At 44.8% G+C, this 27,478-nt stretch overlaps 3 protein-coding genes across 9 annotated transcripts; 2 read left to right on the top strand and 1 right to left on the bottom strand.

Moving 5' to 3' along the window:
* The first annotated feature begins 472 nt into the window (after positions 1-472).
* On the top strand, positions 473-3,123 carry LOC131470679 (protein FAM169B-like). Its single transcript, XM_058646653.1, is given in 5 exon segments — positions 473-606; positions 757-919; positions 2,146-2,328; positions 2,771-2,800; positions 2,803-3,123. Coding segments are annotated over 5 exon segments (630 nt in total). The 5' UTR covers positions 473-492; the 3' UTR covers positions 2,943-3,123.
* Positions 3,124-3,577: 454 nt separating this feature from the next.
* On the top strand, positions 3,578-7,741 carry LOC131470680 (arpin-like). Of its 6 annotated transcripts, none has more exons than XM_058646657.1 (6): positions 3,858-3,947; positions 4,917-5,104; positions 5,314-5,365; positions 5,460-5,592; positions 5,958-6,139; positions 6,770-7,741. In XM_058646657.1, the coding sequence occupies exons 2-6, from the start codon at positions 4,956-4,958 to the stop codon at positions 6,806-6,808; spliced, it is 555 nt and encodes a 184-aa protein (XP_058502640.1). In that variant the 5' UTR covers positions 3,858-3,947; positions 4,917-4,955; the 3' UTR covers positions 6,809-7,741. The 6 variants fall into 6 exon arrangements, with proteins under 6 accessions (XP_058502643.1, XP_058502641.1, XP_058502642.1 ...); XM_058646654.1 differs by having other exon boundaries at positions 5,314-5,389; positions 5,433-5,592; XM_058646655.1 differs by having other exon boundaries at positions 5,314-5,389; positions 6,770-7,740.
* Positions 7,742-8,133: 392 nt separating this feature from the next.
* On the bottom strand, positions 8,134-25,335 carry LOC131470675 (aminopeptidase N-like). 2 transcript variants are annotated; one of them, XM_058646647.1, is made up of 20 exons: positions 24,253-25,325; positions 23,458-23,597; positions 23,252-23,385; positions 22,817-22,937; positions 22,429-22,583; positions 22,247-22,360; positions 21,428-21,571; positions 21,274-21,339; positions 20,938-21,003; positions 20,076-20,221; positions 17,041-17,120; positions 16,826-16,959; positions 16,639-16,694; positions 16,359-16,506; positions 15,536-15,624; positions 14,870-14,977; positions 14,129-14,296; positions 13,914-14,054; positions 9,073-9,136; positions 8,134-8,992 (listed from the first exon to the last, which is right to left on the bottom strand). In XM_058646647.1, exons 1-20 carry the CDS (start codon positions 24,852-24,854, stop codon positions 8,840-8,842), a joined length of 2,829 nt encoding a protein of 942 aa, XP_058502630.1. In that variant the 5' UTR covers positions 24,855-25,325; the 3' UTR covers positions 8,134-8,839. The 2 variants fall into 2 exon arrangements, with proteins under 2 accessions (XP_058502630.1, XP_058502632.1); XM_058646649.1 differs by lacking the exons at positions 8,134-8,992; positions 9,073-9,136 and adding an exon at positions 11,704-11,942 and having other exon boundaries at positions 24,253-25,335.
* Between the last annotated feature and the right edge of the window lie 2,143 nt (positions 25,336-27,478).

Below are 27,478 nucleotides of genomic sequence, written 5' to 3'. Positions count from 1 at the left end.
AACTCTTAAATGACAAAAATTTAATGCTATGTGTTGGTTTCTTATCTGCTGCCAAGCAATGAAATTTCGTTGCCAGTTTTCACTGCTGTGTATTCTGTGCAATGACAATAAAAGGAAGTCTAAGTCTAAGTCTAAGTGTCGCTGTTTTCCCAGGTCAAAATAAGCAGCAACAACGTCAGGAGTCTGCAGCTGTTTGAAGACGTTTCCGTGGCAACGCTTCACCTTCCTGACGACCCTCAACAAGGTTTAAAGGGACAGTGCAGGTTTTTTTGAAGTGTGCTGATATGAGTCTCCGCCCACCTGCGCCCGTCCACGCTTTTGCAGCAGCGGCTAACACTGACATTAGCAAGAAAATGCAACCTCATTTTTTCTATGTTTTGGGGGCGGAGCTGTAAGCAGAGGGTGTTGGGATATATTAGATGTGGCGAGCTATTGCTAGCTCTTACACACTCTCATCAAATAGTTTTAACTGGTGGCTCCACCCATTTTTGAATGTGTTTGTCATGCCTTATCCTTCCAGTGGTGGCGCTGTACCTACACGAGAAGTGGTGGAGCGTGGACGATGTCTTACGAACGTCCAGTGAACGGAGGAGGGGCTTAGTGTCAGTAAGTCACCTGAGGGTATGGCAGAGAATCAGTGCCAGGCATGAGTGACCTCACCTGTTTCATTGTATGGCAGAGTGTCAGTGACCTCACCTGTGTCGGTGGTTTGTGTCTGTACTGGTTAACGTCATGAGCGTCGCTGCGTTGTCTCAGGTGCAGTCGATCGCAGAGAGGCTGATTGTGTTCCTGCTCAGTCAAGTGGTGGAGAGGTGTTTCCAGGAGGAGGCACTGTTCTTGCTGCATCCCCGCACAGAGAGACTTAAACTGCTGTGGAGTGAAGGAGAGGCGGTCGGCTTCTACTCCGTCAAACACAAAGGTACGATGATCTGAATGAACCTCCACGAGTTCTAACTTTAAACTTAACACGTGTTTAATTTGACACATTTACACATCACAGCTATAAAACATGTCTGACAATGATTTCAGATCTACAAAGATCTACGTCACATGATCACGACTTTATCTGGATTTCGTTGGTGTGTGTGTGTTGTAGTGATGGGAAGTTCGACTCTTCTAACTGACTCAGATCTTTTACTCTCGGACAGTAAATTGAACTTATCTTTTTTTGAGTCATTTCGTTCATTTCGTTCATTTTTACAGCGGTTGGCGCTGTATCCCTCTTGTGGGCGTTGTAAAAAAAAAAGACCGCAGTTCTCAAACACTTGGACAACATGGTTTGCTTCAGCTGACAAAGTATAATAAACAAAATGCCACAAGCAATTCAAACCATATGAAACCCTAGGAAAGCAAATACACACCTCAATAAAGTGACTTGTGTCCTGTATCCTCTCTGCCATTGTTGTTTAACAGCACGACAGTGACTAGGTAGCTGTCATGTGACCTAAGGACGGACGCTCGCTCAGTTGAGTGAATCCTGGACTAATAATTTCTCTTTCCTTTCCTGCTGAGGTTAAGCAGCTGCCTGCCATCGTGTGGCGAAGGAAGGTACTGCATGAAAATGAACGAACGAACCACTCGGTTGAGTCACTCCTGAACTAATCATTTCTCTTTCCTGTCCTGCTGACTGAACTTATGCAGCTGTCTGCCATGTGGCGAAGGAAGGTACTGCATTAAAATTAACGAACGAACCACTCAGTTGAGTCACTCCTGAACTAATCATTTCTGTTTCCTGTCCTGCTGACTGAACTTATGCAGCTGTCCGCCATGTGGCGAAGGAAGGTACTGCATTAAAATTAACGAACGAACCACTCAGTTGAGTGAATCCTGAACTAATTATTTCTGTTTCCTGTCCTGCTGACTGAGCTTATGCAGCTGTCTGCCATGTGGCACAGGAAGGTACTGCATGAAAATGAACAAATCACTCACTGAGATGACACATTACTCCCGAGTCATATAAAAGATTCGTTCCTTTTGGAAGAAACGTTCACGAACGACACATCACTTGTGTGTTGGAGAGTGTGTTTTACAAATGTCTGTCTCTTAGTGAGATAAAGACGTGATCATGTGACTTAAATCAGTGTGTCACACACACGTCTCTACGTCTGTATCTCTAAGACCTTACACTGTCCCTTTAACTCTCAGGTGTTCTGTGTGACGACTGGAGCGGCCGCTGTTACCTGCTTCCTGTTCTCGACACCGTGCTGGTGAGGCGGAGCCGTAGGAGGCGGGGCTTCGGCCTGAAGATGCTGCAGGATTTTTGCTCCTCCTTCGCCACAGAAGAGTTTGTGGGGCTCAGCGCTCCGTTATCAGTTAGCATGTTAGCAGGTGAGCTGCTAATACACACACACACACGTGCACGCACTCACTCTCCCACACTCACACACACACACACACACACACACACATTCACACACTCACACGCACACTCTCCTTCACACGCACACACACAGTGCTTCCTCCATCACTAAGTATTTTAATGAATTCGGCATTTGAAATATTCCATTTAGACATGACCACACGAGGCAGTAGAGGACCAGCTGTGTGTGTGTGTGTGTGTGTGTGTGTGTGTGTGTGTGTGTGTGCATGGTTTCACAGTGAGATACAGATGTCTGTAATGGCGTATTTCCACCGGCTCTACTCACCACGCCACATCACGGTTTAAGTAGCGGGGCGAGGCGGTGGATAAGAGTGAATCATTGTGACCTCACACAACCACACATTCACTGAGTTCTCTGACCTTTTGTCTCCCCCTGCTGGCTGAGTTCAGTGTGCAGGACGTTTCTGCAGCAGCATCACGAGGTTTGTACGAGGTGGAGGCTCCAGGAGCCTGGAGCCAACGACGCAACATCTGGCTCAACATCCAGCTGAGAGACAGCAGCACGGGGGACACGGAGGACACCAGGGACACGGAGGACACCAGGGACACACAGGACACGTAGCTCCTGCATATGATTTCATGTTTGTGGACACAATGTGAGAAGACATCGTCACAAACTGTCCTAATCTCAGTTTAAGACATTTTCATTTTCATGTTTGATCGAACGTGAGGACAAAGTCCTCGTCTGTTTTAAAGCAAAAAAGATAAAACCGTTCAGACTAGAGACACAGGAGACTAGAGACACAGGAGACTAGAGACACAGACTAGAGACACAGGAGACTAGTGACACAGAGACTAGAGACACAGGAGACTAGAGACACAGGAGACTAGAGACATGGAGACTAGAGACACTAGAGACACAGGAGACTAGAGACATGGAGACTAGAGACACAGGAGACCAGAGACTAGAGACACGGAGACTAGAGACTAAAGACACAGGAGACTAGAGACAGAGACTTAAGACACGGGAGACTAGAAACACAGGTGACTAGAGACTAAAGACATGGGAGACTAGAGACAGAGACTAAAGACAGACACAGAGACCAAAGACAGAGACACAGAGACTAAAGACACAGAGACTAAAGACAGAGACACACACTAAAGACACAGAGACTAGAGACACAGACTAAAGACACAGTGACTAAAGACAGACACAGAATAAAGACAGAAACACTGACTAAAGACACAGCAACACAGAGACAAGAGACAGAGACACAGACTACAGACAGGGAGACTAAAGACACAGAGACTAAAGACAAATAAAGATAATCAGATATATATATCTATAATATTTATCTGAATACACTTCAGTCATATACTGTATAATGTACTTCATTCCCGCCCACGTCGGCACACGCCGTGTCAGCAGCGAGCGCACCTGTACTCCTCCTCTCTGACGGAACAGGAAGTCGGGAAACGGGAGGAAGAAGAATCTCGGACGTAAAAGAGAAAAGTTTGTGAATGTTAAAAGAAAAATGAGCAGAATTTATGAAAACTCGTGTTTACAGAACAAACCCGTCCACAGTGACAAGTTCGACGGCGTCTGGTCTCCATCTACATACGAGAGGTAAATGAAAACGATGTGAACGTAAGTGTTTGATATGGAACTCAGTTAAGATTAGTTTGAACTTTTGGATTCTTATTACGCGGGTGTTCACATAAATAACCAATGAGTCATTTTCCACGTTTCTCCGGGTGACGGAACCAAACCCCATGGAAAGAAATCTCACTTTTGTTTTCACTCAAGCTTTTGAGCTGTTATTAGTCAACTTCACGGAACGTGAGCCACTGTGATGTGACAAGTAGGTGTTGATTGTTTATTCGGCATTAAAATGAATCCCCAACCTGCCCTAAAATTACATTTTTATATAAAAAAAAAAATGCATTGATGTTTGTGCACTGTGTACAATTCAGCGACGCCTAGCGGTGAGGTGCAGATTTCACCGTAAAGTTAGAAACATTCACAGGAACTTCTGTGATCAATAACTTTTAGACATATTTAGAATTTTCACCAGAGACTTTGATCTCTACAGTGACGCCGCAGCGCAGGGACCGTCTACAAAGGGCAACGCCCGGGGAAACACATTTTAAAAAAATATTCACTATCTACACCATGAAACATCGTCGTCTCACGTTTCCTTTGGATGAGACGACACCGCTTAGCATGAACGAATATGTCTCTTTTTTGTGAATATTTATTAGTAATAATTGTCAATACAACACCACTCAGTTTGATTAAATTTGTATAATTGTTGTGAATATAGTAAAGTAATTATTTTCAATAGTTTCACAACACTGTATTATGGTGACGTTATCAAATAATTACTCAAATATATTTACAAAAATGTCCAGAAGCACAGTATCAAACTGAGTGGTGTCGTGATGAAGGTATTACATATCTTTAAAATAGCTACTTTGTAGACGGTCCCTGCTGCAACAACCCAAAACACACAGGACAGAAAACACCAGAATATTCAGAAACTCAAGTTTGTCTGTGGGAGCGCTTGTTCTCTTACAAAGACTTCACACGATCCAGACTTCTCAGGATCCAGACCTCACAGGATCCAGACTTCACATGATCCAGACTTCTCAGGATCCAGACTTCTCAGGAGCCAGACTTCACAGGATCCAGACTTCTCAGGATCCAGACTTCTCAGGAGCCAGACTTCACAGGATCCACACTTCACAGGATCCTCAGAAATCATTAGAAACTGGATCATTTTGGTTTGTGGACTAAATCAAGACGTTTGAGAACTTGATAATTTCCAGTTTGACAAACACTGATCAATATTTTCACGCATTTTCTGAACCAAACAACTCATGGATTAATGTAGAAAATAATCATCAGATGAATGGATGATGAAAATAAAGTTGACTATAAAATGACTGAATAATGTTGTTACACATCACAATAATGAGAATATTTGACACAGGGGAGCTGGAGTTCTTCTGGAGGGAAAGGTGCTGGACGTCTCCAGACATGTGGTCAGCGATGTCAAAAACCACAAGGTAACACATAAACACCTCTTGCTTGTGTCCAGCTTATCTCCAGACTCTTGTCTCTCTTGGTTCTGGTCAGGTTCGCTTCTACGTTCTGTATGTCAAACCCAGCCGCGTCCATCAGAGGAAGTTTGATGACAGAGGAAATGAAATCGAGCCAAACTTCAGTGACACCAAGAAGGTCAACACAGGTCATCTCCTGTCATCCTACAGTGAGTCCAACAAAAACACGCCCACATGTGAAAACTGACGTGGTCTTTGGTCACTGACGTTGTCTCTGATGTTGTCTCTGATGTTGTCTCTGATGTGGTCTCTGACGTGGTCTCTGATGTTGTCTCTGACGTGGTCTCTGACTTGGTCTCTGGTCTCTGACGTGGTCTCTGACGTGGTCTCTAGTGATGGAGGCAGCTGTGTGTGTGTCTGGGAGAGTGAGTGGTTTACAAATGTCTGTCTCACAGTGAAATAAAGACATCATGTCAGCAGCAGGGGGCGCTCACAGCACAGTCAGTGCTGATTGTGACTAAATCAAACTTCATTTCTTGCTTCATTATTATAATGTGGTCTTTTACTTTGAAAGTCTCCATCGCTAAAGTGGAGGGTGGCGCAGTGACCAGGTGTAACTTTACTGGAGATGAAAACACTGGAGCTTCATGGACGGACAAGATCCTGGCCAACAAAGTCCACGCAGAAGACGCTGAGCGAGGAGGAGGAGGAGGAGGAGCAGCAGGAGGAGGAGAGGGAGCTGATGAAGATGAATGGGTGAGGACACTTTACAGACACTTTTTTTTTTATTTTATTTTATTTGTGTGTGAACATCATGAGCTCACACAACCATGCTAAGCTAACTGTTTTCTGGGGCTAATGCTAAGATAACTGTTCTTCAGGGGACTGTTGCTAAGCTGCTGTTATAATAACTTATTTATAAAGCACTATTGCTAAGGGTATTGCTAAATTAACTACGCTCTTAATGCTAATGCTAAGCTAAGTGCTCTCCTAGGGCCAAAGTTAAGATAACTCATTTCTTGGAGCTAAGCTAAAATCTGTCCTGAGCCAATGTTAAGCTAACTACTTTCTTGGTGCTAAAGCTAAGCTAAGAGAGCTAGCTACTAAAGCTAAGCAATTTGTGTTTGCAGTCCAGTGTGACAGTGAGTTAGCAGGTTGTTAAACGTAAACGTAAACCTTGCTCTCTTTCTGCCCCGCCCCCTCTGGCTGCTTAGCTTGGCGTTAACATGTTAACAAGGCTACTGTCCTCCACCTGCCCTTGATCTGCCTTTGATCCATCTTTGACCTGCCTGTGATCTATCTTTGATCCATCTTTGATCTGCCTTTGATCCATCTTCTTCACTGAAGGTCATAAAACTTAATCTCTCTTGTCTTTGTTTCTCTCAGGACGAGAGAGTAAATCATTTCCTGGCAGAACTGAACTGAACCGAGCTTGTGGCAGATCTCCAGTCTGTCTCTCTCTGTGTCTCTATGTCTGTGTCTCTCCGTGTCGCTCTCTGTCTCTGTGTCTGTCTCTGTGTCTCTCCGTCTCTCTCTCTGTCTCTGTGTCTCTCTCTGTGTCTGTCTCTTTGTCTCTGTGTCTTTCCATGTCTGTGTCTGTCTCTGTGTCTGTCTCTGTGTCCTCATGGTTTAAAATCTTGCAGCAGGTTTTGACTGTGATTCACACATTTATATGAGATCAAATATAAATCTTAAAAAGTCTGGTGGTCAGGTGACTTTAAAGGTGTTTTGTGTTTGAAGTGACGATTAAATTTAGCTAAGACTCATGTAATCAAATCTGTGTCACATGATCACGTCTTTATGTCACTGTTAGACGTTTATAAACCACTCACTCTCCCACACCAAACCTCATAGAGAAAACCAGTATTTTTGAATTCACTAAAATCAGACATTTGAACTTGGTGATGGAGGCAGCAGCGGATCAACAACTCCTGTGTGTGTGATGTTAAAATCACTGATTTTCTCTATGAGGTTTGGTGTGGGAGAGTGAGTGGTTTACAAACGTCTGTCTCATAGTGAGATAAAGACGTGATCATGTGACGTAGATATCGTAGAAACTTAAACTGACGTAGATTTTATTACACAAGTCTTTTCAGTCCCTCATACAACCTTTAAACGTGTTTTTATCCTAATATTAAACAGAGTAAAAGAGCTGTTTGTCAAACTGTATGTTATCTATAATGGGAGATTCATGTTATGACACTGTATAATAATAGGTAAATATCACGTGTGATAATAGTTAAATATCACGTAGTATAATAATTAAATATCACATATAATAATAGGTTAATATGTTTAATAATGGGTAAATATCACGTATGATAATAGGTTAATATGTTTAATAATGGGTAAATATCACATATGATAATAGGTTAATATGTTTAATAATGGGTAAATATCACATATGATAATAGGTAAATATCACAAATGATAATAGGTAAATATGTTTAATAATTGGTAAATATCACATATGATAATAGGTTAATATGTTTAATAATGGGTAAATATCACATATGATAATAGGTAAATATGTTTAATAATGGGTAAATATCACAAATGATAATAGGTAAATATCACGTATGATAATAGGTTAGTATTAAGTATAATAATAGGTAAATATCACATAATAGGTAAATATGTTTTATGTAAACATATTATTGACAAAATAAATACTGAGATTAACATCAAATAACTATTATTACTTCCATCTTAATTATCATGTTAACCATCTGCATCCTGATTTTCTCATGTTTGCTGTGATGACATCATCCCCATCACAGTGACATCATCATTTTTATTATTTAAAATAACATACAAAGGTTCATTTGTACATTTTGTGTGTAAACAGGTGAAATCAGCACTGAAAAAACATGAAAAAAACATTTAAATTTCCACTCAATCATCAAGTGAATTTTTATAAAAAACTTTGAAACCAGCAAGAAAACATCTCTGCACTGTGGTACTACTTCTGACCACTAGATGACACCAGATCTCACCACATGACACGCTCATGTGACTCCTCATCTGTCCTTTTACTGGATAAATGTCCATATTATTTCTTCAGGTAACTTTGTTATTTTACTAATTTCATTCAAATAGAAAAAAACACTTTGCTTATAGTTTTTAATATGTTGCAATATATGCTAATGTGTCTATTGTGCCTCTATCTATAAATATATATAGATATACATATATATCTATATACATATAGATATAGACATATATACGTGTATATACATATATATATATATATATAGATATGTGTGTGTATATATCTGATATCAGCAGATTGTTGTTTTCAGCCCTGAAAATTAAACACATTTATATCATAGTTAATGTTAGTCATCGTAATGTTGTGTGTGTGTGTGTGTTGATGCTCAGAGCGGCCATTTTGAGTTGTGAACTCAGGTAATGAGGAGTTAAAACCAGTGAATAACGTTGTCATTGTCGTTGACGTTAGCTTCGTGAAGCCATTTCTCGATCAAACCACTGGTGTACGATGTCTTTGTTGTCGTTCACCCACTGGATGTTGACTTGTGTTTGCTCGATGCTCTGCTCCGCCGCCCTGGTGGCCGACATCAGCTCGTAGTCACTGGCAAAACGCTGCAGCTACAGAAACAAAAACATTGTGTGTGTGTGTGTCTGTGAGACATCAACACATGATAAACCAATCACACGTTAGCATTTACCTCCTCCAGTTCAAACTGTGTGGAGAACCTGCTGGCCACGCCCACCACCAGCAATGCTGGGTTTCTGCAGGAGAGACGGTCAAAATATTAGGAACAGCTCACAACTACACTGATGAACGAGTGAGTGAATGAAGGACAGAAGACAAAGATGAGTGTTTACGTGTGTGAACGAGTGAGTGAATGAAGGACAGAAGACAGACGAGTGTGCAGTGTGAGTGAATGAAGGACAGAAGACAAAGATGAGTGTGCATGTGTGAGTGAATGAATGAGTGAGTGAATGAAGGACAGAAGACAAAGATGGGTGTGTGAGTGAATGAAGGACAGAAGACAAAAACTAGTGTATGAATGAGTGAGTGAGTGAATGAAGGACAGAAGACAAAGATGGGTGTGTGAGTGAATGAAGGACAGAAGACAAAGACGGGTGTGTGCATGTGTGAGTGAGTGAATGAAGGACAGGAGACAAAGACAGGTGTGTGAATGAGTGAGTGAGTGAATGAAGGACAGAAGACAAAGACAGGTGTGTGAATGAGTGAATGAAGGACAGAAGACAAAAACGGGTGTGTGAATGAGTGAGTGAGTGAATGAAGGATAGAAGACAAAGACGGGTGTGTGAATGTGTGAGCGAATGAAGGACAGAAGACAAAGACGGGTGTGTGAATGAGTGAGTGAGTGAATGAAGGACAGAAGACAAAGACGGGCGTGTGCATATGTGAGTGAATGAAGGACAGGAGACAAAGATGGTGTTTGAATGAGTGAGTGAGTGAGTGAATGAAGGACAGGAGACAAAGACAGGTGTGTGAATGAGTGAGTGAGTGAATGAAGGACAGAAGACAGACAGGTGTGTGAATGAGTGAATGAAGGACAAGACAAAAACGGGTGTGTGAATGAGTGAGTGAGTGAGTGAATGAAGGATAGAAGACAAAGACGGGTGTGTGAATGTGTGAGCGAATGAAGGACAGAAGACAAAGACGGGTGTGTGAATGAGTGAGTGAGTGAGTAATGAAGGACAGAAGACAAAGACGGGCGTGTGCATATGTGAGTGAATGAAGGACAGGAGACAAAGATGGTGTTTGAATGAGTGAGTGAGTGAGTGAATGAAGGACAGAAGACAAAGATGGGTGTGTGCATGTGTGAGTGAGTGAATGAAGGACAGGAGACAGACAGGTGTGTGAATGAGTGAATGAAGGACAGAAGACAAAAACGGGTGTGTGAATGAGTGAGTGAGTGAATGAAGGATAGAAGACAAAGACGGGTGTGTGAATGTGTGAGCGAATGAAGGACAGAAGACAAAGACGGATGTGTGAATGAGTGAGTGAGTGAATGAAGGACAGAAGACAAAGACCGGCGTGTGCATATGTGAGTGAATGAAGGACAGGAGACAAAGACAGTGTGTGAATGAGTGAGTGAGTGAATGAAGGACAGAAGACAAAGACTGGTGTGTGCATGTGTGAGTGAGTGAGTGAGTGAGTGAGTGAATGAAGGACAGGAGACAAAGACGGATGTGGTGTTGTTTTAATCTCTTCTCAGATTAAGGGACTAAGAGTTTCCTTAAAAACTTGGCGACAGAACAGAAGGTGCGGCGGATGTTGGAGCTCTTGTGTTTCCACGTGGGCGAGTAGGAGAAGAACAGAGCTCCATTCTCCTCACACATGTTTTCATAGTAAGATGGAGGAGGAGGTGCAGCGCGGCTGTTTTCAGGCTTCTGCAGATGTTCTTTCAGAATCCGGACAAGATGTTCCTCAAACTGTTGGTCTCCAGTGAACATGGCATGAGCCAAACGCTCGGCAGAGAAGAACTCACGCACAAGCTGTCGGTAAACTTTTTTGTGGATTTTCTCCACTTTCTTTGGGAAAACGCGACTTAATCTCCCCACGGTCTTTTCTTCCAGACGTTCACACAGACGTCTCAGGTCGCTGATAAATAACTGAGGAGCTTCTCCTGCAGCTTTAGCGATGCAGGAGAAGAGTCTCTGAAGAAAAGCAGCGATAAAGTAGCGGTCTCTGTGGAGCAGCTGCTCCTCACTGTACTGCAGATCCACGTCCAGAGATCCACAACAGTCTGGACTGAAATCCTCCTCACACTCAGTCCGCGCCCAGTCCTGGTTCTCACTCAAGAACCCGGGAATGTTTGGATCCGTGTTCGTCCCCAGACAATCTTCCGCCTCACACTTCCTAGGTTCAGCTAAACGCAGAATTATCGCAAACCGCGTGATCAGACTTTGTGGATTCATTAAACGAACCGGCGGCTTTACGTCCAGTTTCCCTACCTGAGCGAGGAGAGCTAACGCGCCGTTGACTCGATTCGCGACTTCTGCTGCGATCAAACTCCGGATTCTGAACACACAGCCGGGTTGTGAGTGGAGTCCCAGCGCCGCCTTCAGGCCGTAGTCCACTGAGTTTCCCAGGCATTCTGCCATTTCCTCCTCCGTCACGTAAACGTTCTCACCCCCGTTCATCGAACCCACGGTGGAGACGAGCTTCGGTGCCACGTCCTCGATGATTTGATCGCTGATCAGCTCGACCATCAAAGAAATCATTTCAGTCAGCAGGCGGACATTCTGTGGAGTCATGTTATAGATCATGTTCTTCCTGTGTTCAGTGGACGGGTACGACTCAGCGATACACTGACTCAGCAGCTTCTCCATGGTGACGGGCAGGAACACAGGAATCCTCCACTTCCTGCTCCTCAGCTCTTCCAGCTCTTCTTCAGCTGATGACCCTGAAGAAGGGGGTTTGCCCCCCGACAACTTCCTCTGTGACCTCGTCGCCATGACGACCTTTCTTCTTCTCATTCTTCTTCTTGCTTTACTGCCCCCTGCTGTTCACTCTGTTCACACACATCTGAGCTAATGTGGCTAATATCAAAGGCACCTGTGGGACATCAAAGGTTAGGGAACGGTGAGGGAATATACAGCGTGTCCATAAAGTCTCTTTACAATTTAAGAATGTATTACAAAGTCAGTCGTTGAGAAATCTTAAATGGGACATATAATGCAAAATCAACTTTTTAACCATTTTAATACTTATATTTGGGACTCTGGAGGCCCTACCAGTCGCCAAAGTGTGGAAAAAGAATACTCAGTCATGTTTTCGTGGTCCCCCTTAGTGTAAGTATAGGCGATAAAACACGCGATGTTGAATTCCCTGCGCTTATGACGGCAGCATGCGCATTTCACCGCGAATGTTACCGCCCCACCAGTAAGTTTACTTGGAGAGCTCCACCTTAGCTCCACCTTAGCTCCACCTTAGCTCCACCCTAGCTCCACCTTAGCTCCACCTTAGCTCCACCCTAGATCCAACTTGTCCCTGCGAGAGTGCAGGGGAGGGAGGAGAAGCGGTATTATGTCAACGCGGAGGGACAAGTGTGCTGTTGGTGGCTGCACAGTGGAGCACAGTGTTTTACACAAACTCAGAGGATTTTATATTTGTGTGCCGGATAAAGTCAGCAAACGTGTGTTTGTGTGTTCGCACCACTTCACATCAGACTGCGGCCAGCGGTCGCCGTATTTAGTCAGCGAACGTATTTCACCGACGTACAAACACACACATTTTTAAGAAAAGGTCACATAGAGCTCATAACTGACCATTCTGACACTTCCTAATTAAAAATATTTGTTCAGTACGTCCTCCATGACCGGAGCACAGACTCAGTCTGATACAGTCACATACAGCGGCAGTTTAAGCAGCTCGCCACTGGCGATCAGCGGTGCTGCACTCTCTGTGAAAATCAGTTAAAAAGACATAGGGACAGCACTGACTGTGCTCCAGAGACCTCGCCACCGCTGATCAGCGGCAGTTTATGCAGCTCGCCGCGCGCCGCTGGCGATCAGCGGTGGCGAACGGGGGTACTGTCCCTAAGTGTTTTTAACTGATTTACAGTTCGGCAGTGTTCGGCTCGATCCTTATGTAGGACGTCTCTTCCTGTGACGGCACTCTCGCTGTTTTCTGCGCATGCTGCCATGTTGATATTGGCAGAGAACTAGTGGAGGGAGGGGGAGACGAATAGAGCTGTAAAGCGCTGTAAAGAGGACAAATCAGAAACCCCCTGGAAGAAGTGGGTGTGTGTTTGCCTGTGTCTCATTTGCATATAAAGGGACCATGCACGAAAACCAAGCGTTCTGAAAGGGGCGGGTTTAGCAGGGTTACTGAACTGCTATGATGCTTCATCCTTATGGTATTTTGACCAAGGCATGTCACTGACATGTTCATTAGGACACCAGGGAACTATTTTAATGGGGGAAATAGGGTATAATATGTCCCCTTTAACAGATTTGTTCTTTGTAATCAGTTTATCAAAGTTTGTGTTTCAGGTTTCCTGTTAAATCAAACCCTAAAACATGGCTTCTCCTCAAGAGACGGCAAAATGTATATCATGGTTTTTTATGGGATGTGCAGACTAGGTTGCCTCATCACTAAAACAAAATCGCCTGAGAAATTGTTCCAGCATGTTCTCTGCAAACTCAAGCGCCTGTAACAGTTGCACTTTGTAAGTTGTGTAGAATCTTGTTCTTACACAATCCTTATTTCCTCACATGTTCTTGTGTTCCTCACATTACATTACATGTCATTTAGCAGACGCTTTTATCCAAAGCGACTTACAATGGAATTGAGTACAATCAGCCAAGGACCATGATGTCTTTCGCACACAGGGTACCGGTCTTAAACACTGAGCCACTCCACCACCCTCACATGTTCTTGTGTTCCTCACACGTTCTTGTGTTCCTCACACAAATGTCGGGTTTGGACAGAAAACCCCTCCCTTTTTCACTCACTAACTTCTCCCACATGTTGAAACCACTCCTCAGGTGTTGTTGATTCAGAAGAAGAAGAACACAAACGTACCCCTTTGAAACATATTCCCAGTTTGCTCTGATGAAGTTCCAGGCCAGCGCCTGCCCCACCACGTTCCTGGACACGAGGAATATCGTGGAATCAACGTCCATCAGACGGATTTTGTCCGGGTTTAACGTGTACTCCAGGTATCTGTGAGACAAGGACGACGTGATGTGGGTGTGGTCTGGTCACACCTGTGTTCAGTGAGTGAGGTGGAGCGTCACCTGTTGAGCAGCCAGATCTTCTTGGTGCAGGACAGAGCCTGACGCAGCTGCTCTTTCTCTGACGTGTCTTCAGAACTCTCAAACCTCTGCCAGGCAAACTCCCACTCCGCTTTACCACCAGCGGCCACAGCGTGGCAGTAGATCTCAGAGCGCAGGTTCGTGTGGATGCTGGATCACACAGGGACACACACACACACACACACAGTGTTCATAGTTCGCATTACAGCTAGATTTGCTCATCTAGTCCATTTGATACAGACGTTGATATTTCATACGGAATCACTGTGTAGTTCAGACACCAGCACAACACAAGTACACACAAGTACACAGAAGTATAGAGAAGTACACAAATACAGAGAAGTACACAAATACAGAGAAGTACACAAGTACAGAGAAGTACACAAGTACAGAGAAGTGTTTAAAACCAAAGTGTTGTGACGTAGAATTATCGTCACTCGACTCAAACTTCAGGAACTTCCTTCTCGTAACTGTGAAATTTACAAGAAAACAATAAACACAAAGTGATTTACGATCAGAGGACTTTGTCCTTTACTGAAGACACTGGTGTGTGTGTGTGTGTGTGTGTGTGGGGTGTGAGCATCAGGAGACTTTCAGCAGCTCCCACATTTACATTTGTGACAAACAGCTGTGAGCCGACAGAGAAATGACAGTTTTCGGCATGTTTACATATAGGATGTGTGTGGGAGCAGGAACTAAATACTTATCCACTCATGATTATACTTGTTGGTGTTGTTGTTCATCCACTCAGCAAACATCTTTGTTGCCATGGTTACACATTCTGGGAGTCCGTTAGAACACGCCACCTTTACGGCCAACATCTGGAGATGTCTTAGGATGAAGCACAAGAATTTCATTTTATACACAAACGTCAGAATTAGCATACATTAGCATACAATAGCATGTCTCCACCATCTCCTGAGTTTAAGCTAATGCTGCCAATCAAAGACAAATGATTTAAAAGTGAAGCCAAAACATCTGGAGTCAACCCCGCCCACTCAGATGAGACTCAAACAAAAAATTAAAGGGGCGGGACAATATGATTGACAGCAATATGATCGAGCCTCGTTACCAACGGCAACCACATATATATGACATAAAGAGACTTAATTTAGAGTCTGCTACATTTTCTCATGTAGAATGTTTTTCTCAGGCTGTGACAGTAAATCCCTTCATCCAATCGGGAGGTAGAATTCTACAATGAGGCGGTCCTCTCTGCTCAAAATGCCCCGTCTCCTCACCTCATGTGTTGATGAAGAGGGAGGAGAATGCTAATGAAACAAACATTGCTGACAGCAGCTTCAGTTCTGCAGTTTTTTTAATCTACTTCTGACTGTTGAAGAACAGGCTCCGCCCAACAAGAGCAGTCACATGATTTGTGTTCCTTACTGTAACGAATGGTCTTCAGGAACTCGCGAGTGGTCAGTGTCGTTTCTGAAGAAGTTGTACAGGCCTGTGACCTGTTGACGGAGGTACGCCTGCAGGAGGAGACAGTGAGACAGCACAGTTCATCATCACCATCATCATCATCTTCATCACCATCATCATCATCACCCTCTTCGTCATCATGGTCATCATCATCATCATCATCATGATCATCATCATCATCATCATCATCATCAACACAATCATGATCATCATCACCATCATCATGATCATCATCACCATCATCATCATGGTCACCATCATCACCATCATCATCATCATCATCATCATGGTCACCATCATCATCATCTCCGTCATCATGATCATCATCATCATCATCTCCGTCATCATGATCATGATCATCATCATCACCATCATCATGATCATCATCATCATCATGATCATCATCATCACCATGATCATCATGGTCACCATCATCACCATCATCATCATGGTCACCATCATTATCATCTTCATCACCATCATCATCATCACCCTCATCGTCATCATGATCATCAGCATCATCATCATCATTATCATCATGGTCACCATCATCACCATCATCATCATGATCATCATCACCATCATCATCATCATCATGGTCACCATCATCATCATGATCATCATCATCATCATGGTCACCATCATCATCATCACCATCATCATCATGGTCACCATCATCATCATCTCCGTCATCATGATCATCATCATCACCATGATCATCATCATCACCATGATTATCACCATCATCACCATAAGTAACTAAGTGTAAGTAACTAAGTGTTACCTGCATCGGTCCGTACACCTCAGAACGGTCAAACATGTGGACAAAGTAGTCCAGGTTGCTCATGGCCGTCTTCCAGGGAAGAAGCGATGTCTCGTTTCGAAGAAAACGCGTTGAATTCAGAGCCAGAGTCACGTTAACAAGTTTAGCCCTGAAGAAAAGGAGAGAATATTGTGTCTTTGTTGCTGCAACGTCTCTACGAAATAAAAGCACTTGAACACGTCAATTTCCTGCTCTTCTCGGTTCCTTCATCTTTATGCTTGAACAGGATCAAAGCCGTTACCTCGCCAAGTTAAAGGCGTCATCGACAAACTGCCATCTGTTCATCAGTGGGATCCGCTGGAAGAAAAGAATATTAAACATTATATTAAAATGACACCATGTGAGAACATATGGCATAAAATATCTTCTATTTCTCAGTTGGACTCAGTTGTGTAATCTGCTGACTCATCCTTTGGCTTCAAACTCACTTGTGGCTCAGTTTCCAGCTGAGTCAGGAGGAAGTGCCAGTTCTCCAGGTTGTAATTAACTCTGTAGAATCCTGTGCAGTTGATGTTGGCCAGGATCCACTCTCCGTTCTTGGAAATGAATTCTTCTTTTCTCACTGTGGAAAAGTTCAATTAAAACAAATCCTGTTTTCTCCACAGGGAAAGTTTTATCATGAAGGTTTGTTTTGTTCTCGTACCTTTGTCACTGGTCTCCAACAAAAAAGGACGAAACACAGAGGAATTGGACATGGACGTGATGTGGACAGACCACCAAACACTGAATGGACAGAGAGACAATTAAAAAACTAAATTCTATCTTCAAAGATTCAAAAAAAACGAAAACCGTTTCCGTGTTTGTTCAAATCAGCAGCTCAATCATCTTTGTGACTGTCTGAGACTGTCTGTGACTGTCTGAGACTGTCTGTGACTCTGCGACTGTCTGAGACTGTCTGTGACTGTCTGAGACTGTCTGAGACTGTCTGTGACTCTGCGACTGTCTGAGACTGTCTGAGACTGTCTGTGACTCTGTGACTGTCTGAGACTGTCTGTGACTGTCTGAGACTGTCTGTGACTCTGTGACTGTCTGAGACTGTCTGTGACTGTCTGAGACTGTCTGTGACTCTGTGACTGTCTGAGACTGTCTGTGACTGTCTGAGACTGTCTGTGACTCTGTGACTGTCTGAGACTGTCTGTGACTGTCTGTGACTGTCTGAGACTGTCTGTGACTGTCTGAGACTGTCTGAGACTGTCTGAGACCGTCTGTGACTCTGTGACTGTCTGAGACTGTCTGTGACTCTGTGACTGTCTGAGACTGTCTGTGACTCTGTGACTGTCTGAGACTGTCTGTGACTCTGTGACTGTGACTGTCTGAGACTCTGTGACTGTGTGAGACTGTCTGTGACTCTGTGACTGTCTGTGACTGTCTGAGACTCTGTGACTGTCTGAGACTGTCTGTGACTCTGTGACTGTCTGAGACTGTCTGTGACTCTGTGACTGTCTGTGACTCTGTGACTGTCTGGGACTGTCTTAGACTGTCTGTGACTCTGTGACTGTCTGTGACTCTGTGACTGTGTGAGACTGTCTGTGACTCTGTGACTGTCTGAGACTGTCGGTGACTCTGTGTCTGTCTGTGACTCTGTGACTGTCTGTGACTGTCTTAGACTGTCTGTGACTGTCTGAGACTGTCTGAGACTGTCTGAGACCGTCTGTGACTCTGTGACTGTCTGAGACTGTCTGTGACTGTCTGAGACTGTCTGTGACTCTGTGACTGTCTGAGACTGTCTGTGACTCTGTGACTGTCTGAGACTGTCTGTGACTCTGTGACTGTCTGAGACTGTCTGTGACTCTGTGACTGTGACTGTCTGAGACTCTGTGACTGTGTGAGACTGTCTGTGACTCTGTGACTGTCTGTGACTGTCTGAGACTCTGTGACTGTCTGAGACTGTCTGTGACTCTGTGACTGTCTGTGACTCTGTGACTGTCTGTGACTGTCTTAGACTGTCTGTGACTCTGTGACTGTCTGTGACTCTGTGACTGTGACTCTGTGACTGTGTGAGACTATGTGACTGTCTGAGACTGTCTGTGACTCTGTGACTGTCTGAGACTGTCTGAGACTGTCTGAGACTGTCTGTGACTCTGTGACTGTCTGTGACTCTGTGACTGTCTGAGACTGTCTGTGACTGTCTGAGACTGTCTGTGACTCTGTGACTGTCTGAGACTCTGTGACTGTGTGAGACTGTCTGTGACTCTGTGACTGTCTGTGACTGTCTGAGACTCTGTGACTGTGTGAGACTGTCTGTGACTCTGTGACTGTCTGAGACTGTCTGTGACTCTGTGACTGTCTGTGACTCTGTGACTGTCTGTGACTGTCTTAGACTGTCTGTGACTCTGTGACTGTCTGTGACTCTGTGACTGTGACTCTGTGACTGTGTGAGACTCTGTGACTGTCTGAGACTCTGTGACTGTCTGTGACTCTGTGACTGTCTGTGACTGTGACTGTCTGAGACTGTCTGTGACTGTCTGTGACTCTGTCTGTGACTGTCTGTGACTCTGTGACTGTCTGAGACTATGTGACTGTCTGTGACTTTGTCTGTGACTCTGTCTGAGACTGTCTGTGACTGTCTGAGACTGTCTGTGACTGTGACTCTGTGACTCTGTGACTGTCTGTGACTGTGTGACTATCTGAGGCTGTCTGTGACTCTGTCTGTGACTCTGTCTGTGACTCTGTCTGAGACTCTGTGACTGTCTGAGACTGTCTGTGACTGTGACTCTGTGACTGTCTGTGACTCTGTGACTGTGACTTTGTCTGTGACTGTCTGTGACTCTGTGACTGTCTGAGACTATGTGACTGTCTGTGACTGTGTGACTATCTGAGACTGTCTGTGACTCTGTCTGAGACTGTCTGTGACTCTGTCTGAGACTCTGTGACTGTCTGTGACTCTGTGACTGTGACTTTGTGTGTGACTGTCTGTGACTCTGTCTGAGACTGTCTGAGACTGTCTGTGACTGTGACTCTGTCTGTGACTCTGTGACTGTCTGTGACTGTGTGACTGTCTGAGACTCTGTCTGTGACTCTGTCTGTGACTCTGTCTGAGACTCTGTGACTGTCTGAGACTGTGTGACTGTCTGAGACTCTGTCTGTGACTCTGTCTGAGACTCTGTGACTGTCTGAGACTGTCTGTGTCTGTGACTCTGTCTGTGACTCTGTGACTGTCTATGACGCTGTCTGTGACTCTGTCTGTGACTGTCTGAGACTGTCTGTGACTCTGTATGTGACTCTGTCTGTGACTGTCTGTGACTCTGAGACTCTCTGTGACTCTGTCTGTGACATTGTTACATTGTCACTGTCAACCATCACGATCAGAACAGGAAGTGACGTCACACCTCAGTTACGTACGTTCCAGTTTCGTCAGAAGTCAGGTGACGTTAGCGTTATAACAAGTTTATTTGTGTCATCAGAAGGGGGCAGCACTGTGTGTGCGACACATAAAAACAGTTCATCTGTATCTTCTGCGCCATCTTGCAGTGTGAACTTTAGGCCTTGAGGGAGTCTCTGACTTCAGGGGGCGCTACAGCTGAAACTGAACACTCAGTTCTTGGAAATGACGACCTTTGAGTTCAACTGGAACACAAACTTTTCCAGTTTTTCCACTCAGAAGCCAGAACTTCCTCTCTGCTCATGAGGTGAGGCAGGTTTATGGTGAATCAATGCCCCGCCCCCTGTGGTCCTTACTTGGATTGGGAGGAGTCATTGTAGAGGAAGCGCTTCTGGTAAAATTCTCCAGTGGTGGTGTTGATGGTGATGACAGGAAAACCACTTTGTTTGGTCCATGTGTCCATCACCATAGCAATGTCAATGCCAGTGTCCTTAGGCAACACCTGAAAGCACACACACACACCTGATCACCAGTGTTACGACTGTCATCGTTATGTTGCTGTCGAAGTGCTGTGTGTGTGCCCTGTGTTTTTTTCTGTTAATCTCCTAGGAAAATTGCTTTGTGTCCTAGGATTGGTGGACTGGTTTTGGGCCCTGCCGCTCGGTTGGCTGCACTTGATTACCACCTGGTTCATAAGGAGCCAAGATGGTGGACGACGGGGGGCAAAAGAGCAGCATGGCAGATGGCAGCACACACACTTCCTCATACTCCTCTTCTCCCAACCGGCCACACTTCTACCATAGTTTTGTCTTTTGTATAGTTTAGTAGTTTTGCAAACAGTAGGGGTGGACTGCCATCTTTGTTAAAGCGTTTTCTCCTGTTTAAGTAGGTAGGGAGGTGAGTTCCTGTCATTTGGTTTGGTTCGGGTTGCTTAGGTTAGATTTATTGTTTTCTAGACAGGGACCTTTTTGTTTGTTATTTTTGCCTTAGTCCACCCTGAAGCCTAGACCTCAGTTCAACCATTTTGTAGTAATTTATCCTACTTTTGTAAATAAATCATTCTTTTTGTCAATACAACGCTAAAAATCATTTGTGGTCACTTGGGACTTGGGGAAGATGAGGCCTTATCATGTTATGTCCTAGGCCCCCTAGACTGGGGCATAACACCAGTGATGATTCAGGCTTTAAAATCAGGATTAGGCCGAGTGAAAACCAGACCTGTTGGATGGTTCTCCACAGGTCGTTCTGGTCGGTGCTTTTGCAACTAAAGTCTTCCAGGTACATCTGAAATACAAGAGAGTTAGAGGTCCAGTTACACACACGCACTCACACTCACACTCTCTCTCAAACCAAAGCTCACAGAGTAAATCAGTGATTTTAGCTGCTGCTCCTCTGCTGCCTCGTGTGGTCACTTTGTGTCACTGTGGTCAATATGAACATTGGATTTCAAACACTGTGACAAAATAAGACATTTGAACTTAGTGATGGAGGCAGCAGTGTGTGTGTGTGTGGGAGAGTGAGTGGTTTACAAACGCCCCCCACAGAACCACTCACATTGATCCCTTTTTTGAAATATCTTTTTCCCACAATGTCAGCGAGCATTCTCAGCACCAGCGCCCCCTACAGAGGAAACACATGTTTGTCAAGTAAACTTTCTGCTCATGGAGTCACGTGACACACACACTGTTGTCATGGTAACGACCTTTACCTTTTCGTAGGTGATTACATCATACATCTGCTGGATCTCATCTGCAGTCTGGACCTGGTCCTGAGGAGGGACGAGAGGACGAGACGAGGCCAGGGCGTCCGCCATGAACGCCGCTTCAAAGTCATAGATGAGGTTAATCTCGCCCTGCAGGACACACAAGGACACACACAAGGACACATACAAGGACACGCACAAGGACACGCACAAGAACACACACAAGGACACACATGAGGACACACAAGGACGAACAAGGAGGAAATACATGAGGACACCCGTTAGACCCATGGTTCCCAACCTGGGGTCCAAGCCCCCCTTAGGGGGGCGCCAGAGATCACATTGGGGGGCTTCAAGGAAAAAAGATTGGGAACCACTGTGACGATTTATGTGGTTCTTCATGTTCTGCGTGAACCTTTGGATTTCCTGAAAGTCTGAGACTTTAATGTAAAGCAGCTTCTTGTGAGGTCACAGAGGTCATAGAGGTGACAGAGGTCATAGAGGTCACAGGTGACAGAAGTCACAGAGGTCATAGAGGTCACAGAGGCCACAGAGGTCACAGAGGTGACAGAGGTCACAGAGGTCACAGAGGTGACAGAGGTCACGGAGGTGACAGAGGTCACATAGGTCATAGAGGTGACAGAGGTCAGAGTGACCTTGACATTTGATGACCATCCTGTGAAGTTTCTTGAAAAGTGTCAGATAATATTTGGAATGATGTCTTTAGAGAAGTTTAACAAACAGAAAAACTTCCCCAAAATCCAACAGGTTCACTTGAGTGCACCAAGGTTTGTCCCACGTTTGAAGACCAGGATCTAGACTCACTGCTCTGAAGGAAGGTTCCACGTCATCCACCGCTAAGTTGGACATGTAGGTAGAAAATCCCTCCTTCAGCCAAAGTTCATTCCACCATTTCATGGTCACCAGATTTCCAAACCACTGTGGAGGAGACGAGGAGGAACATCAACGTGGTCCTGCAGAGACTCACATGTTTGTTTCTCTTGTACCTGATGAGCCAGTTCATGTGCGATGATGTTGGCGATATTTTCCTTGAGCAACAGTGAGGACACGCCTTCCTCGTAGAGCACTTCTCTTTCCTGATACGTCACCAGTCCCCAGTTCTCCATCCCAGCATGAACTAAGTCAGGCAGGGCCACCTGGTCTGGAGTGGTTTATTAAAATGTGTTCATGAAGAGGACTGAGACAAGTGTGTGTGTGTGTGTGTGTGTGCGTGCGTGTGTGTGTCTGTGTGGGAGTGCGTGTGTGTGTCTGTGGGAGAGTGTGTGTGTGTGTGTGTCTGTGGGAGAGTGAGTGTGTGTCTGTCTGTGGACTTTGGTGTGGGGGTTGTTTCTGTGTGGATGATGAATGAATTAGTGTCAACGTGTGAATTCTTACCCAGCTTTGGTAAAGAGTAATCGATCTGAAAATATTCCTCGTAGAAGGAGAGAATCTTTCCTGTGATGTTGGCGGCGTAGTGGGCGTGTCCCGCTGCCGTGGCCTCAGGACGAGCAAACGTCTGAGGGAGAGAGTCACAGATGTTCTTTATTATTATTATTGTTCTACACTTTTTATCTTATAAAAACATACAGACGTTTTTATAAGATAAACAACTTAAACAAAGCAGCATAAATCATTTGCAGGAGTGAAGTTGACGACCTGCGAACTGGAGTTAGCTAGCTTAGCATTAGCATCAGGAGCTTGTGTTTACTCACATCGAGAACAGAAATGATCCCAGTGTGAATAATGAAAACATGAAAAATCACTTTTCATCTGTTGTGAGCGAGTTCTGACACTAATGACATCGTCAGCTGAAAGGTCAAAATCACGTACTCTTATTGTGACCGAGTCATGTGACGATTCAGTGGCCGTAAAGTCGGATACGACGAAGGCAAACAGGTACGTGGACATCCTGGGCGTGGGTTCAAAGATCGTGTATTTCCACTCTCCATCTATGAAATCTGTCTCTGAGAGAAAAGAAGAATGTGTTGAACGTGTCGTTGACTTCACAAACACGGCTTCATCACTTCTTCACTTACTCATTCTGTTGTTTCCCAGAGCCATGGTGTCTTTTCTGTGGATGATGGTCACTTCAAACACAGCCTTCAGGTCCGGTTCATCCAGACAAGGAAACACGTGCCGGGCAAACGTCGGCGCCATTTGAGTGGCGGCGATGAATCTGAAGAAGTTCCATCATCGTCACACACGTGAGGTCAGGAACTCACGCAACATCAGGAACGTGAGGTCAGGAACGTGAGGTCAGGAACACAAGTAACGTCAGGAACACACGTGACGTCAGGAACACAAGCAACATCAGGAACACAAGCGACGTCAGGAACACACACAACGTCAGGAACGCGACACCAGGAATGTGACGTCAGGAACGCAACGTTAGGATTAACGCAACGTCAGGATTAACGTGACGTCAGTATTAACGCAACGTCAGGATTAACACGGCGCTAGGAACACATGCAACGTCAGGAGCGTGAGGTCAGGAACAAACGGCAACGTCAGGAACACCCGCAACGTCAGGAACACTCTTAGTACGTACGTAGACACATATACATGTATACGTGTATATGTGTGTGTGTGGACCTCAGAGGAGTTTCACATTTGGATCCTGGCTACTGTAGACCTTTAAAATCGTAAATTCTAGTCTTGACACTCAAAGCTGCTTTACACTACAGTTTCGCCATTCACATCCATTCACCTATTCACACACATTCACCCCTTCACATGCTGCCAGAAAACAGAAATGTTTGTTTTAATTAAGAATGATTTTCTTTTTAAATCTGTGATCAGAAAACATGGAACACGTTCTTCATGTTTGTTACCTTTCAGTGTTGGAATCCCTGTGGTGGGCGGCGCCTCTGTGGTTGTACATGCTCAGGTAAAAGCCTTCCAGATATGACATGAAGCCTTCAAACTTCAGAAACAAACTGTAGTTTTCTCCCACCTTTAACTCCTCACTCAGCTGGATCTCCAGAAACTCACTCAGCTCTTCATCGTAACTTGTGCTGCACTCGATGGTCTCCTTGGTGTTTATATTCTTCACCACAGCGCCCCACACTGTCAGCTCGCGGATGTGCAGGTGGACGGTGCTGGTGGCCTGGACACATTCAAAGTAAACGGTGGAGTTTCCCGTGAAGAACGTCGTCTGGTTGGAAGCAGTGACGTTCTCCGGCTCCATGATTTGGTTGTAGAAGTGTGTTTTGAGGGAGACCTGGTAACGCTCGGGTACGATGCTCCTTGGCAGCCGCGTGGCGAGTGGTGGCACTGTGGGGGTTGGTGGGAAGGTTGGACGGGGCGTCGGGTTCATGGTTGAGGTCTGGATTTGGTAAAAAATTACCATTGTTATGATGGCGGTGATGATGGAGATGACCAGAACGATGAAGACAGACGCGAAAAACCTGGACTTGTGGGAATTCTTCGGCATGGTGGCGTCCTTCACTCATGAGTCTGGGGACTCTGAGTTTGACGAGTCTCTGGTCTTGACGAGTCTCTGGTCTTGACGAGTCTCTGGTCTTGATGAGTCTCTGGTCTTGAGGCGTCTCTGATCTTGACGAGTCTCTGATATTGACGAGTCTCTGGTCTTGATGAGTCTCTGTGTTAGTTCTCCTGCAGAAACAGGCAGTGACTGATCTGAGCTGGTGGATCCACCTCCCTCATAAACAGGGTTTGGCTCGATGAGTTCAGGGTCGACTCAGATTAAACATGAGGAAGAGGAAAGAGTCCGAGGTAAACATTCAGTTGGACTGAGCTCCACAACATCTGGACATGGTGAGCGTGTTTTTACAGCTAATTCAGGGGCGAAGGTGAACCTGGAGGACCCGTCGTCCTCCCTCACTCACTCACTCACTCAGCTGGTTCTGGACAAACCTGCGGCACTGATGGGAATTCAGCCGCTGTGAAACTAACTCCCAACAAATGAGAAGCACATGAGGGGCGGAGCCGACTAGGCGGGAAAAGCAGAGGAGTCAGAACATGGAGCGATTTGGGAAATCAGTGATTTAGCTGGAAAGTCCCAGACTTCCAGGAACCACACACACACACACACAAACCTGTTTTTATCTGTGAGGACACACCATAATGCACCTTAGCCAAACCCTAACCCTGAACCTAAGCCCAAAACCAGATCCTAACTCTGAAAGTTTCCTCACAAACATATAAATACAAATACACAGACACACCTTCAGTGGCACTACGGTCAGGTGACTGTGGAGCCACCTGTGGTGGAATGTGCTCAGTGACAACATGGCTGCCAACAGAGACACAGGGGAAAAAAAAGGATTTTATCCACTGAATAAAAGTTTCTGATGTCTACGTCACATGACCACGTCTTTATCTGCATCACATGACCGCGTCTTTATCTGCGTCACATGAACGCTTCTTTATCTGCGTCACATGATCGAATCTTTATCTATGTCACAAGATCACGTCTTTATCTACGTCACATGATCGTGTCACATGATCGTGTCACATGATCGTGTCACATGATCGCATCTTCATCTAGGTCACATGACCACGTCTTTATCTCACTGTTAGAACAGGAAACTGAAGTTTGTAAACCACTCACTCTCCCACACACACATAAATACTCTCACTTACTCACTCACTCGCTCACTCACTCACACCGAAGTCCATGTACAGTATAAAACCAGTGAAACAGCTGAAACCACTCATTTTCTCTGTGGGGTTTGATGTGAAGGAGTGAGTGGTTTATAAAAGAGTGAAATAAAGATGCGGTCATGTGACGTAGATTTATATAAACTCTGTTTTGTTTCCATGTCCCTGCACAGTGTAAAAAAAGGTGAACTATCTCTTTAAGATCACACAACAATGAGGAAAACATCGTAAAACACTTTCACAATATTAATGACTGTATTTGTGTGTGTGTGTGTTGCCTCTTTAGTATAAACACTGATTCTTTTCAGGTCAATCAGTCGTCATGGAGATCAAAGTCTGCCCCTAAAGAGGAAGAACCTCATTTGTGAGGAATTGGTTGAAGTCAACATCATGGATAAAAGGATAGTTCAGTTTTTAGTTTTTAATAGTTCACTCAGTCACTCACTTACTCACTCAGTCACTCAGTCACTCACTCACTCAGTCAGTCACTTACTCACCCAGTCACTTACTCAGTCACTCACTCACTCACTCACTCAGTCACTCACTCCCTCACTCACTATGTCACTTACTCAGCCATTCACTCACTCACTCACTCACTCAGTCACTCACTCACTCCCTCAGTCACTCACTCACTCACTATGTCACTCACTCAGCCATTCAATCACTCACTCAGTCACTCACTCACTCACTAAGTCACTCACTCAGCCACTCACTCAGTCCCTAAGTCACTTACTCAGTCACTCACTCACTCAGTCACTAAGTCACTAACTCAGTCACTCACTCACTGAGTCACTTACTCAGTCACTTACTCACTGAGTCACTTACTCACTCACTCACTCACTTAATCAGTCACTCACTCACACGCTCACTCACTCACTCACTTAGTCACTCAGTCACTCCCTCACTCACTATGTCGCTCAATCAGCCATTTACTCACTCGCTCAGTCACTCACTCAGTCACTTACTCACTCAGTCACTCTTTCACTCAGTCACTTAATCAGTCACTCACTTAGTCACTTACTCACTCAGTCGCTCACTCCCTCAGTCACTTACTCAGTCACTCATTTACTCAGTCATTCAGTCACTCACTCACTGAGTCACTTACTCAGTCACTTACTCACTCAAACAGTCACTCAGTCAATCACTAACTCACACACTCAGTCACTTACTCAGTCAGTCAGTCACTCACTCACTAAGTCACTCAGTCACTTACTCAGTCAGTCACTCACTCAGTCAGTCACTCACTCAGTCACTTACTCACACAGTCACTTACTTACTCACCCAGTCATCCACTCAGTCAGTCACTTACTCACTCACTCACTCACTCACGCAGTCACTATGTCACTCACTCAGCCATTCACTCACTCACTCAGTCACTTACTCAATCACTCACTATGTCACTCACTCAGCCATTCACTCACTCACTCAGTCACT

Source organism: Solea solea, chromosome 12, assembly GCF_958295425.1.
Source record: "Solea solea chromosome 12, fSolSol10.1, whole genome shotgun sequence".
Classification (NCBI taxonomy): Eukaryota; Metazoa; Chordata; class Actinopteri; order Pleuronectiformes; family Soleidae; genus Solea; species Solea solea.
This window is presented reverse-complemented; position numbering and strand designations above follow the sequence as displayed.

What these genes read in the sequence shown, in the direction of transcription:
- LOC131470680 (XM_058646654.1), top strand. Translation starts at nt 4,956, where the DNA reads ATGATCCAGACTTCTCAGGATCCAGACTTCTCAGGAGCCAGACTTCAC. An exon ending in GCGATGTCAAAAACCACAAG is followed by an intron (nt 5,390 to 5,432) that starts GTAACACATAAA and finishes GCTTATCTCCAG; the next exon opens with ACTCTTGTCTCTCTTGGTTC. An exon ending in GAGCTGATGAAGATGAATGG is followed by an intron (nt 6,140 to 6,769) that starts GTGAGGACACTT and finishes TGTTTCTCTCAG; the next exon opens with GACGAGAGAGTAAATCATTT.
- LOC131470675 (XM_058646647.1), bottom strand. Translation starts at nt 24,854, where the DNA reads ATGCCGAAGAATTCCCACAAGTCCAGGTTTTTCGCGTCTGTCTTCATC. An exon ending in ATGAACAACAACACCAACAA is followed by an intron (nt 14,297 to 14,869) that starts GTATAATCATGA and finishes TGTGTGATCCAG; the next exon opens with CATCCACACGAACCTGCGCT. An exon ending in AAGATCTGGCTGCTCAACAG is followed by an intron (nt 14,055 to 14,128) that starts GTGACGCTCCAC and finishes CTTGTCTCACAG; the next exon opens with ATACCTGGAGTACACGTTAA.